At 41.9% G+C, this 14415-nt stretch overlaps 1 protein-coding gene across 1 annotated transcript in view; it reads left to right on the forward strand.

Annotated features, from left to right (window-relative positions):
- The window catches only part of KDM1A (lysine demethylase 1A), a gene marked incomplete in the record, with an annotated part of 2315042 nt that overhangs the window by 1622742 nt on the left and 677885 nt on the right, over positions 1-14415 (forward strand). Inside the window, 1 exon segment of the mRNA XM_044060124.1 lies at positions 10568-10641. Within this exon segment, the coding sequence (XP_043916059.1) occupies positions 10568-10641 (74 nt within the window).

The following is a 14415-nucleotide window of genomic DNA, read 5'->3' on the forward strand; positions in this document are numbered from 1 at the left end:
CTCGTGTAATACCTCAGCTGTGTTCGGAATGACTATAAATTACATGGCACATTTCACATGGCTGCAAAGGAATTTGGTCTTTGGAGAGCCTTAAGGTGGTTTCTCCAAAGCTCTCCACGCTCACTTCCCTAGCTAATGCTTCAATGAGGTTGATCTGGAATGCTGTAGTGGCCACCTCTCGAGTGGCAGGTACAGGCATTGCTATTGGGCATCATGCCTGGCTTCGCCTTTGCAGGTTTGTGGACTTTAAGTTGTCCTGTACTAATGCCCCATTCGATGGATCTACTCTCTTTGGTACTTTGGTCAAGGACACATTTACCTGCAGTGAGTAGGAGGGAAAGACCTTGTCAGCCATCAGCATCACGTTTTCTACTGCCTGATGACCCTTTTCTAAGACTCAGAGGGGTTGTAAAAAGCTATGGTTTTGCAGGACGCAGTCTTCCTTCCAGGATACTCAGCAGGAATGGTCTTCTTTTGACCGGGGAAGGGGATTCGATGGCAGACACCACCCCAGAGACAGAGGGGGTCTGCAGAATCAAGGCTTTTGGGAACCTTTCTCGGAGAAGCCCCCACAGCACTTCTGAAGTGCTGGCCGACTGCTCTGCCCTGGAGGCAGTCAGGGGGTCATATCTCCTTGCACCACTTGGCTTGGGCAGCTATTACCTCAGACCAGTGGGTACTAAACATTGGGTCGAGGGGATATAATATACCCTTCAGTCTCCCCCTTCTGATCCAAAAGTCACTCCCAGACATCCCACCCCACCAAAGGGCATTGGATTCCAAAGAGGTGCAAGATCTCTGTCAAAAAAGGGCCATCCAGAAGGTCCCAACAGGACGACAAAGATCCGGTACTTACTCTCGCTTATTTTTAGTGCCCAAAAGAACAGGGGAACTGCGTCCCATTCTGGACCTCAGCAGTCTGAATTTATCGGTCAAGAAGTCAAAGTTCCAGATGGTCACTGTTCAGTCCATTCTTCGCTTCTGCTCAAGGATGACTGGATGTGCTCAACAGAGCTCAAGGATGCATACTATCACATGAAAATAGGCACTTCATGAGATTTCTGTGCTTCTGTTGGGGTGGGCTGGGTGGGAATTTCCAGGGAAGGATGGTCCAAGGCAGTGGTTCCCCGTGGAGACCAAGTTGCACATCAGTGTCCCCTAGATGAGGGGAGAGGTTCTACTAACATTATAAGCCTTCCAGGACCTTCTACCTCTTGGGACTGTAGCTATTTAGACAGACAACATGGCAGTAGTCTGCTACATCAACAAGCAAGGGAGGACACAATCTTACCCGCTGTGCTGAGAGGCCATGAGAGTGTGGGAATGGGTGATGGCCTCCAGCCGCTTTCTTCTTGCAAACCATATCCCCGGCAATTCCAACATGCTAGCAGACAAACTGAGCACATCTATCTTGAGTCCTCACTAGTGGTCTCTGAAACAGTCATTGGCAAGTTGGACCTTTGATCTATGGGGATCTCCGTGCTGCGACCTGTTTGCATCTCCGGTAAATCACAAATGCAGCAAATACTTTGCCTTGATCCCCCTTACTGGGGGGGGGGGAGTCAGCTAGTGATGCTCTAATTCAACACTGTCCACCAGGACTCCTCTACGCCTATCCCCCAACATCCATCATTCCCACAGTTCTAAAGATAGCCTGTCGCCTGAAGGCTCACCTCATTCTCATTGCCCTCTTTTGGCCTCGTCAGATGTAGTTCCCCCTCCTCTGGGCTCATCTGAAATATCTGCAATGGATATTGGATCCAGTCCAGGATCTCATCTCCCACCCATGTGGACTTTCCCCTCCCGACCTGATGTCCCTGAGGCTGACAGCTTGGTACCTCCAGTTCCAATGATCTTCAGCCAGACCAAGTTGCCTTCTCAGGTGAATGATATTTTGGCATCTCAGTAGCCTTCCACTAAAAAGGTTTATTCCAAGAAATGGAAGAGGTTCTCTCTCTTGGCTTGTCAGAGGGACATAGACCCCCCCCCCTTTTTCTGCTCCAGTTCCAGATATCTTGTCTTTCCTTTCTTCTCTGTTTCAGCAAGGGGCAAGCTTCTTGATGATTGATGAAGCAGTTGGCAGCTGTTTCCAATTTCCACTTGAATGATAGTCCCATGTTTTCTTCTAGGCTCTGAAAGGTCATTCTCAAAGGGGTATTCTCGCTTAGGCCTCCCTTCAAAGATCCATCTCCTCCTTTATTATCTTACCTTGATACTGCAGTCCCTGACACGACCTTTTGAACCTGCTGCAAAGTGTGATATTAAGTTTCTGTCTTGGAAGATGGCCTTTTTGGTGGCAGTTACCTCTGCCAAGAGGGTTCCTGAATTGCAAGCTATTTGCATAAAGCCTCCCTTCATGTTGTTTTTATAAGGGTAGGGTTTCTCTTAGTGCCAGTCCTTCCTTCATTACAAAAGTGGCTTTGGAACCCAACCTAAATCAGTATATACAGTTCCCTGTTTCTTTTCCCAACTTCTCGAACAAAGGGGAGTATCAGCTACATTGCCTGGATGTCCATAGGCAGTTACATTTCTATTTAAAGAGGACTTGAGGATTTTCGAAGTCAGATCAGCTTTTTTGTAGCCTTTTCCCTGGCAAGGAGAGGCAGGGCCATTTCCAAAGTGTCGATTTCTTGCTAGATAGCTTCTTGCATAGTTCACATTTATGAGAGCAATCACAGGGATCTTCCCAGACCTATTAAAGCTCATTGTATGCAGTCAGTAGCTACGTCTTCAGCGTTCTGTACTAGGATGTCCTTAGATGACATTTGTGCTGCTGTTACTTCATGAAGCCCCCATACCTTTGTAACATACTACAAGCTGGAATTGCTCTTCATGAGTAGAACCTCGTTTGGTTCTTGTGTGCTCCAGCATGTCCTTGTTCTTCCTTGAGACCTCCCAGGATTTTGGGTAGTTGTGGAGTCTGACCCATCTGTGATCAGTAATGCAATGGATAGCATCAGATAAAGTTATGTACTTTACCATAACTTGGAATCTGTGCTATCCAGTGTCATTGTTCATCACGTTCCCACCCTCCGTCCTCCTCCTGGTGACCAGGGGATTCTTGGAGTAATGGATTGTTTGGTTCTGCTGTTCCTGGGTAAAAGGACAGTGTCCAAGCCGGGATAGTTATCTAGAAAACTCAAGCTGAGGATTATGGGTAACAGGCAGTAAGGGGAGGAGTGGAGCTTGAACTCAGGAGCTGTCGCTCATTTTGCTAGCTCAGATCCAGGACCCATCTGTGATGAATAATAACACTGGATAGCACAGTTTCCAAGTTGTGGTAAGTACATAACAGTTTATAGACCTGACAAGACTCCACATAAGAACAATACAGTGGTATCTGAAATCTCTCTGGTCCCATCATCACCCTTTATCTTTTCAAATCCTAGTGCTGGGGGGATTCAGAAAAGAAATCTTTTGGTGGAGACCGCAGATATCCTTAAATCTAGGTCTCCTTTTCTCTCTGTGCCCCAAATCAGTCAATCAACATAACACTCTAACACTCTGGACTTTGCTTAGGGAGCAGTTTCAGGAAGGATAAAAGTACAGGGAGTGTTGGACACCAGTGGCAGATGCAAGCACATAAATGTCAAGAAGATGCTTGCTTTGATCAAGAAACTCAACTGTGAGCCATCTTTGGTCCCAAGAACTCTTCAAGTGGTTACAGATAGTACCACAGTCATGTGATACATCAACAAGCAAGAGGGAATTGGGTCGCACCCCCCTTTGCAGAGTAGCTGTGTCAACTTGGGGTATAGTTTCACATCACAGTCACTCTACAGGCATCCAGCATTCTGTCAGAGCAAAGTTGTTTTGCAGACAAGCTGAGCACGAGCAGGACCAGGGCAGACCCTCACGAATGGAAAGTAGATGAGGGAATCTTCCTAGATTTGATACATCTATGCGAAGTTCCTCAAGTAGACCTCTGTGACTTCTCTGTGAACAATCAACTGGCAAGATTTTGTTACAGAACTCCATGCAAGAGGGCCTGGAAGACAGGTGCCTTTTTCTTTTCCTTGGTCAAGAATGTTCCTGTATGCTTTTCCACCCTTTCCACTAATATCCAGGGTACTTCTGGATTCAGAAGGAATCCCCCTAGATCACTGTGGTGACTCCCTTCCGGAGTAAGCAAAGGCCAGGGGCAATTACCACAAGCTTCCTCATAGACTGGATCTACTGTCACAAAAACAAGGATGTTTGATACACCCCAACATCAGTCATCTCCAGTTGAATGCCTGGATGATAGAATCTTGATACCTTTTAGGTACCTGTTTACTGAGTCTGTACTAATGGAGGCAAGAAACCCTGCTGCTAGAAAATCGTATATTAGCAAATGGGAAAAGTGTTTCTCTGGTTTTAGAGTTTGTATGAATTACTTTCCTATGGCCTGTCTTAATCCTCTGTCAAGACTCATTTGTCTGCCATTTAAGCAAGTCTGCCCATTGATCCCCCTCTTTCAAGGAATTTCCATATAAAATTGTTTTTAAAAGGGGTTTTGCATAAGAGACTTCAAAGAAAACTACTGGCTCCATCTTTGGATCTTAAGTTTGTGTTGGATACTAACACGTTCTCCATTTGAACCACCTTATCAGACTGACTTGAGGTTTTTAATGTGGAAAATAGTTTTACTGGTTGTTGTCACCTCTGCAAGAAGAGTGAGTTGCAGTCTGTTATGGGGTCAACTTTTTTTATTTATTTATTTTTGAAGAACACCTTTATTGAATTACCACTTGTGACATAGGCAAACTTGTTTACAGTCAAACTAGATTAGCAAGTTCACATTTACAAACATACATTACATATATTCTATACAGTGTAATCAAACCAACAGTATATTTGGTGGGTTAACCTTTCTATCAATTTCCACAAGAGTTTTCTTGAGTACCAGTGCCTACTAGGGTATCTGAGTCAAATAGCATTTCACCCTGTGTTCTTCCTTGAACCAAAAAATTAGGGAGAAAGGGATACTTCGTAGCTTGGATGTCCTCAGACTCTAGGACTATCTTGATGGCGCAAAATCTTTCAGAACTTCAGATCAGTAGTTCATTTCTTGTGAAGTTAAGAAGGGGCAACCTTTCCAAATGGTTCTTTTGGACTAGTACTTTTCTTATTCCTACCGAAACAGACACAACGTTGCAATAATAAACTACTACTGCGCTATCTTCTCTATGCAACTAAAGCAAGAGGAAACGCAGAGCAGTTTTGCTGAAAAGCTGTTTTAAACTTTAATAAACAAAATCAACTTATACTAACATGATGAAACGAAAACTTTTCGTATATGTAACAACAATCAATGAGAGTTAAGCGCTTTCACCTACTACTTACATATACGAAAAGTTTTCGTTTCATCATGTTAGTGTAAATTGATTTTGTTTATTAAAGTTTAAAACAGCTTTTCAGCGAAACTGCTCTGCGTTTCCTCTTGCTTTAGTTGCATAGAGAAGATAGCGCAGTAGTACTTTTCTTATTCCTGTCACAACAGAACTGTTCCAGGCAGGGTCTAGGAAGATTCTACCAGTACTTTTTCTCCATCTATGTCTTTTTGGAAAGGGTTGGACTCAAAAGTATTCTAGAAGCAGCAATTTCAAAGCACTAATCCAAGTAGAGGTCAGGCTTTGCTAGGACCATTCTCCAGGGGTTCCTGGAACTTTCTCCTTCACCTCCCATTTTTTAGCAGTGGTAATCTAGTCATGTAACATAGGCTAGTGCAGCAGTGTTCATATGAAAAACCTAGTATAGTTGTGGAAGCAAGATTACCATGACAGTAAATGTTTGAATGAATACTGCTGCAGTAGCTGCTCCATCCCTCCATCCACCTTGTTTTTTTATGCCAGGGTGTAGATGTTTTTTTATGCCAGGGTGCGTGTTTTTTTTGTTGTTTCCAGCAATGTCCTGTCAGGGTTAAGCCTCCCTTTCACAGTTGGCATGAAGGCTCTGAAGGGCTTGGCACTCAAACCTGTCTTTTTAGTCAACTCAATTCAAGCTGACTACCCATTTGGGTATGTGAAAGGTGCTGTGAAGCTTTGGAAGCTTTCTGACACGATGTTTGGATGTAGCCTCCTTTTTCGGGCAAGAAAGCTATGAATTGTGGCACTAGTATTTCCTCTTTATAGTAGTTATGCTTCAGCAGACATACAGTGCATGAGGTGAGGGCTCAAATGCTTTAGTATATTGACCAGACGTTCTATTTCCATCCCATGTATATCTTTAATGTTACTGCCACAATGACCTATTTGAACATCAATTGTTATGTCAAGTTTAGTTACGCAACTGTACTTTCCTTTGCTATGGGTCTTATTTTGCATTTAATTAAGCTTTCTTAATGGTAAAAACCTCAGGAGCTTCTGACGTAAGTAAGCTATGTTTTTCAGGCACCTTACCTTTGTTTTTCAAGCCAAGTTCTTTAGCTACAGTTTCCATTGTTCATTTAATGAGTGTGCTTTCTGTTTGAACTTTTTCCCCTCTTACTACACGTTTGCATTTGTATTGAAGACTAGCTCCAAGCCCGTGTTTATCAGGGAACTTCTTCGTCCTTTCCTTTTGTTGTTTTGCTTTGCACTTCAACTTCTCTCCTCTTTTGTTCTAGCCTTATGTTTATGATGTACTATTTTTCATGCCTTTCCATCGGGTCATGTCTTATGACCCTTCCTTAGAGGATTGGCTTTGTCATTGTGGACCTGGACTCATTCCTTTATCAGTCATTCCTGCCTTGGGAAGAAGGCTCAAGATATGTGGAATTTTGCCTGCCTAAATAAGGAGACTGCACAGAATCAAGACTCAAACTGTTTAGATACTGTTTTCCTTTTCGTTTTTTTTTTTTTTGCTTTGTGTATTATTGTATTAACAACTGGAAAATAATTAAGATTTATTATTGAAAAAAAAAAAAAAAAAAAAAAAGACTCTAACTGTGATACATCTTCTACTTGACACTTCCTTGTCTCTTTGCCATTGTCTTTGGGCTGTCACTTTTTCCCCCTTGTGTTTCATTGAGGCTTCTTACTCAAGGGAGAAGTTCTAGATGCAGACTTGGAAGAATCTGAGGTAATGAGACCTCTCATAACCAATTTATTATGTCAATTGATCACTGCTCGATGGCTGAGAGCACTGCAAATTGAGCAATCTTCGTCCAAGTGAGCTGAATCCAAACAGTATGCACAATTAGAATGGGAGTCAGAGTTAGGCATCTTGTGGCTAAAAGCTACACACTTTTTAAAACCTGTAGACTTTTCCACATAGTCCTGAAATAAAGAACACAGAAAACGCTACCAACAAGTAGACGACCCAGAAAAGTGGAAAAGGTGTAGGGTAGGAAACAAAATTTATTAACAATGATATCAAAGAACAAAAGTAATGTCAAAATTGGTAGATATGTATCATTGTGGTATTGTGGAGGAGATGCAAACGTTTGACAACATTAGAAGAAGATTGATGATCCAGAGCAAAGCAGAATGTAAGAAAATGCCATTGTTGTGTGTGGGTCTTGATGTGAAGAAACCATTTGACAGAGTAAGCTGGGACTGTATGAGCAGGGCAATGGAAGTATTTGCATTTCCTGAAAAAATTGGTAAGTTGATTAGGAGGATGTATGAGGGTTCAGAGGTGAAAATTTAAAGTGGGTGGGGTCCTTTTTGATAATTTAAGCTTGAGCAGTGGAACCAGGTTGGGTGTCCTCTTCCCCTTTATGTGCATTATATTTAGAACCATTGGCAAAGAAAATAAGGGACTCAGAAATTCAAGGATATAAATTGGTTATGTAGTCAGAAAAAACTGTCTGTATTTGCAGATGATATTGTATACCTGACAGAAACAGAAAGAGACATTACAGTGTTGTGAAACATATTGAGACCATTTCAGATCTTTTCGGGATACAAAATTAAATGAAGCTAAAACAAAAGGCAATAGTGGTAAATTATGTACCCACGCACAAATTGGTTAAGCAATAAACTTTTTTTATGCGGACATGATAAAGTGAAGTATTTAGGAGTATGGATTAAAAATGTTTCTGGTGTGGCAACTAAATATGTGGGAAGAGACTAAAACCGATAATACAAAAACTGAGAAAAATGGAAGCTTTGTTATATGGATAGTTAAGATACAAGCAGTCAAAATGTTTTTAGTACCTTTAGTCTTGTACATAGGTCAAGGATATTTTTATCAACCAGAGGAGAAATTGTGGATAGCAGTTAATAAAGAGACGAAGGACTTTATCTGGGAGAGGAAGACGGCAAGAGTCAAGTGGGATAAGATGATTCTTCCAGTAGAACAGGGTAAGTTGGGATTACCCAATTTGAAAGGGGATTTTAGAGCTACACAGTTAAGGCTCCTATACATAGAACAAGCAGAAAACTATAATTCAGAGTGGAAAGGGATGATTATGAAACAGGGAAAGCTCAAGAAACAAGGAGAGACTAGAATTTTGGATGCAGGCCTTTAAGGAGAATAACAAAAATCATACAGGATATTATATCCATAAAGTAGCAGAAAGTTTTCTAATAATTATTTAATTTAACATTTGTTTACTGGGAAAGTCCGACTTGGAACAAAACCAATTTTCAGCGGAGGCCCAGGGAGAAACACTCCAGATGTATGTCTTTGAGTTGTGGGAGGAAACCGAAGCACCCAGGGGAAACCCACATGAATGCAGGGAGGACGTGCAGACTCTGCACAGAAGGCACCCCAGCCGAGAATAGAACCGGAGAACCTCTTGCTGTGAGGTGACAATGCTACCGCTGCACCACTGCTCTGCCCAAGCCAGTGTGGGAATGGAGAAATGAGATTCTGCTGATAGGGATGACTGTAATTAGATAAATAAACAATAGGCAAGAGGAGGCTGGAATTTATTGGAGAAAACTGGCAAAGGAACCAAGGTATTGGGAGCAAATTGCTAGAGAGGGAAAGATGATAGGAAGACGCCAAGAATGTATTTGGAGTGCAGGTTACCGATTGCTTTCCCTATCAAGAATTGATATCAGAGTATAGACAAAGAGAAAGAAATGGGGGGGTCTTAAATGACAGACCAGCACTGGTAGAGTTTTTGCTAGAGTCTAGAACAGAAGCTGCCATAAACAAAGGAATAATTACTAGAGCATATACTGTACAATATTGCATGATAACTATAAAAATCAATTGGTGGAGGTTGGAAAGGATTGGGAAGAGATTGAATAAGCATTTCACAAAGAAACAATGGGAGGATATATGCATGTCTCCCAAATATGCAACAAAATCTAGAAGATTTAGGATTTTTCCTGGGAAAAGTTTCCATAGATATTTTTATACCCCAAGTAGACTCCAGAGAATTTTTCCTCAGGTAAATGGCAAATGTTGGAAGTGTGATTGGGAGGAAAGAGGAAATTGAGAACATATTTTCTGGAAGTGGAGTGAGTTGGTGAACTTCTAGGGATTCCCTGTGGAATGTACTCTCGGAGATGCTGGTAGGCAGATTGGTGTGATGAGGGAAATTATTTTTCTGAGCTATGATACAGAATTGGAATTGCCTAGACATGGTAAGGCCTTGCTGTCTCTAATTATGGTGACTGGCAAAAAAGCAATTACTAGAAAATGGAAATCAAAATCTAAACCAAGTATATTAGAAGTAGTGAATATAGTAACGGGTAAAACAAGTGGAACCGCCAAGGTAGGAACAAACTACATAGGAAAAAATGGAAATTGTGAGAACAGTACATACAGTACAGGAATGAGGTTCAAAAGAAAGCAGGACTTAAATGAGCTATGTAATGTCCGACTGAAAATGATTGGGTAGATAAGTGATGTATAACGTTTGCAACTGGGAGTGTCAATGTGGTTTGTAATGTAAAATGCTTGCAACTAGGATTGTGTCCGTGTGATTTTTCATTTATATAAATGTATGATTGCTTATTGTAAGTGATAGTTTAATAAAGATGTTTCTTGCTTAAAAGGGACAGGAATTGAATCATTTTTGTAATGTTGCTTAAGTTATATGATATACAGCAATATATGGGAAGTGTAATGTTTATTTTCAACTTAATACTTTGATTGCTTTTATATAAATGTAAGTGTGCCTGCCACAAGTATTAATTCAATAAAGGTGTTGAAATGGTATCAAGAAAACTAGATAAAACTAGTATAATGGCAAGCCTAGACAAGAAAGAGAGATAATTGTACTTTTTTTTTATTTTGAATGACAGAAAACAAGGGAAAGGGGGAGGCACTATTGAAGGAAGAAAGAGTGATTATTTAGGAAATAGGCTAAGCATTAAAAATGAATATTCCAGAAGTTTAAATATCAAAAATCACACTAGCCTGAGCCATGAATCACGTCTGAACTCTAAGCGGCGAACGAGATCTGAGGTAATGTTGGGGACAAGATGAGATCATAGGTTAAGGAGAGGAGCCTGATCTGCAGGACTTAAGTCTGAAAAAAGTGGCCGAAATCATATCAGGGACTTTTCAGTTGACAACTGACAGAAACAGAAAACACAGATTTATCATTATGGCAAGTGCATAATTTTTTATTTCTGCTGTGCAGTTTTGTGAAATAAAGATTTTCAAAGCTATGATTTAATTGATTATTTTCATTTTTTCACAGGAGTATGATGAGCTGGCAGAATCCCAGGTAAAAATGGAAGAAAAACTACAAGAACTTGAAGCTAACCCTCCCAGGTAATTTTTTTATAGGAGGAGTTGAAAAGCTTTGTGAACTTAGATTAAAACATCTGTAGTGAGTACTCATTTTTTTCAGGACTTTGTCAGCAGTTAGCCTGAGCAATCCCCTCTGCTGGAACTTTTCAAAGCTGTGACTCCTTCAGTTGTGTCCATTCTAGTGTGTAATGTAAAATAGTGATGTAATCCTCTTGATCCTAACACCTGGACTGCCACAGACTGGTTCATAGTTTGGTTTACTCCTGATGCAAATTGTAGTGGGGCATTTGGACACACATTGTGAGAGGTCAAATGTGAACTGTATAAAGACACCTAGTTATTGAGACCTCAAGTTCTTTCCTTTAGTTTGTACAGTTCAGATGTCCTTCTTAACATACATTAGTTTGTGAAGCTCCAGTAGTGCAGTCGGTTAGCGTACAGTACTTATACAGCAGTACTAGAGCAATTCTGAGGTTGTGCGTTCAAGCCTCACCTGGAGCAAATTGTTTGGTTGGGAGGGTGGCCTAATGGTTAAGGTGTTTGCCTTACAAACATAAGGTGCAGAGCTTGAGTCTCACAAGGGATAATTGGCTAGGCTTAAAATGGCTCGCAAGGGCAGTTAGCTTAGTACTAATCTATAAACCCAGTGTTGAGTTTTACCGGGTACCCATGTGGCTGACAAGTTACTAGCTAAGACCTACGTCTGCATTGATGTTCTTCGTGTTTCACTGTTGCAGTCATTACATTTGGGTTATCTGCTTTGCAGTAGCCCTCAGTCGGCCTGATTAACAAAGTCTTGGGACTTGCGTCGGTTGCTGTCACTTCTTCCATGAAGTCAGGTCGTCAGGGTTATAAAACATGCAGCCGACGCCATTACATCCGTTTTTCTTGCCGTGCGGTGCCCGAAGCAGAAGCAGTTTGCAAGTGCCGGTCGGCTGACTCATGAAATTTTCATTTTTGAGTTTCAGAACCAAAGTCTTCAACTAAAGTTAAGTACCCTGCTGGGGAAACTTTTCTTGCTCCTTCTAATTTCAGTAAAAGTAAATAATTGCATTACTTGTGGAAAGCAAATACCTCACAAAGATTTTCATTCATTTTGTATTCCTTGCCTAGGCTCTGACCACGACGTACCTCACTGTAGGTTTTGTGCTTTATTTAAACAGTGCACTATCCGTCGTCTGTATATTTTCGCATCTAAATGTTTTGGTTCTCTGTTCAATTATCCAGAAATGTTGTTGGATAGCCTTCCGACTACCGGGATTATGAAAAAACGTGAAGATAAAGAGAGAGACAGGCCGCCAAGGTCCAAAACTGCCAATGACGCTTCTCCTAAGCCATTCGCGAGGCAGTGAGTGAGGCACTTTTGCAGCCCCTGATAGCCGATACTTCTGGCTCGCAGGCCTCTACTGAGACCCATTTGGAGTCTGGTATGCCGCAAGATGCTTCAGCTGTGGAACCTGCGGATGTCTGTATCCTTGGATGGGTCCGGAGCCACTGTGCAGGCATCAGCTTCTGAGTGTGTATTCAGGCCTACCGACTTGCATATTAAACCAAAGCTTCCTTCTTCATTTAGGCCAAAATCTCGACCCATGCCTAAAAAAACGATGCCCAGACCGTATGCTCAGGCCTCTAGGCCTAAAAAACAAATAAGAATGGCTGAAGATCTTATAACTCTAATCAGGGGAAGCCAACCCCCCCCCATTCTAAGCAACCTAGGGCAGAAGTTGTTTGAATCTTCTGACCAGGATTTTGATTTTTCTGATGATCTGGATTTGCCCTTATCTACTTATGAGGATTCTGATGCAGAGGACTCTATTCCCTTTGCTTCTCCTCCTGAGGATTTTTCTTTTGGTGAGACCTTACATACTCTACGGGAGCATTTCCACTGGGAAAGCCAGGAATTTTCTGATTCTAAAAAGATTCTTAGGGATTTCTTACTCCTGCCTCAGCATAGGCCTTTGGCTATACCTCCTGTATTGCATATTGTTGATGCCTTTTCTGAATCTAGTTTGGCTCCTGATTCTTTGCTTCCTACTCCCAGAAAACCTGTCGGGTATTACAGGGTTCCTGATTCTCACAAGTTCCTTTTTAGAAATCCTGTTGAGGGTCCAGAGACTATTTCAAAGGGACCTAAGGGCATTAAGGTTTCTACTGCTAAAAATCCTACCCCCTCTGATAGAGATTCCAGGGTGCTGGATAGATGGGGTAAGAAGGTTTACACTTCTGCAACCTTGGCCATTAGGGCTTTAAACTGCCAGTTTCATATGTTAAAGTATCAGTAACATGTTATTGGATTGCTTAAACAGAAAATGATGTTGATTCCTGACTGTGCTGAAGAATTACAGGATTTAATGCATTCTGCTGAACAGGTTGAAAAACATACTTTGCAATGTGGATTTGATTCATGAGAGGCCTCCTGCAGGGCTGCTGTTACTGGGTCTGTGCGTAGAAGGCATGCTTGGCTTAAGGAGCAAACTTTGCCTGATCATGTTAAAGCTAAATTGCTGGATGCTCCCTTAAATCAGGGCTGCCTGTTTGGCAACAAGGCTGAGGAAGTTCTAAAAAGGATGGAAGATAAAGCTAAATATATGCAAACTGTCAAAGATTTCTTACAGATTCAGCCTCCTAGATTTGGTAGGCAGTGGCCCACTAAGAATTGGTCCTTTCCGGCCCCTTCCAGTTCTTCTCAAGCCAGACACAGCAGAAACACCAGGTTTCAGTCCCAGTGGACACACAAGACTAAGCAGTGGGGGGTTTCCACACCCAAATCTGGGAGTAGTAAGACTCCCCCCTATGGAAAACTGTATCAGTCATTTGCTTTTAAAATTTCTAAGCACTTCCCAGCTGAATGCTCCTTTAGGCGGAAAGATTGGTCTGCAGGCCAAAAACTGGGAACTCATTACCCAGGACAAATGGGTTTTAAATAGTGTCCCAAGGATGCAGATTTCACTTCCACACATTACCAACTCCAAGTGGGTGGCCAGATCTACCCCCAAATCAGTGGATGGAGGCCCAAAATCAAGTACTCTCTCTCTCAAACATGAAGGCTATTCAGTTGGTACCAGAAGAGGAAAAGGAACAAGGTTTCTATTCGAGACTTTTCCTGGTACCCAGAAAAGGCAATACATGGCATCCTATCCTGGACCTTTCTACTCTAAACACCTTCCTGGTAATTCCAAAATTCAAAATGCTGACGTTTCACCAGCTGCTTCCTATGCTAGACAAAGATGCATGGTTAGCAACACTAGACTTAAAAGAAGCATACCAGCACATCCCCTATCAGGGAGTCTTGCAGAAGATACCTGTGCTTCAAAGCAGGCTACATGCACTATCAGTTCTCTGCACTGCCCTTTGGCTTATCTGCTGCACCCAAGGTATTCACAAAGTGCCTAGCTCCAGTCATTGCATTTTGTAGGCAAAGAAATATTCAAATATACCCATACCTGGAAAATTGTCTAATTCAGGCAGAAATCCAGGACATACTTTTGAATCATCTGGCCTTTGTTCAAAGGGTACTGACTTGCTTGGGGTACACCATACACTAAACAAAATCACACCTGGTACCCTGTCGATAAATTACATTCCTGGGAGCAAGCTTGAATACAACTTCCCAGAAGGCTTTCCTCACGCCGGAGAAACGGATTAATTTGACAACCTACTTCAAACAAGAGGCGACAAAAACCCAGCTATCTGCAAGGCAAATCCTGCAAGCATTAGGGTTCATGGCCTCCTGCATTCTTCTAATTCCATATGCAAGGCTGCATATGAGGAAACTACAATGGTATCTCAAAAGCA

This window comes from Protopterus annectens, chromosome 1.part2 (assembly GCF_019279795.1).
Source record: "Protopterus annectens isolate FY-2018-M chromosome 1.part2, PAN1.0, whole genome shotgun sequence".
NCBI classification, from domain to species: domain Eukaryota; kingdom Metazoa; phylum Chordata; order Ceratodontiformes; family Protopteridae; genus Protopterus; species Protopterus annectens.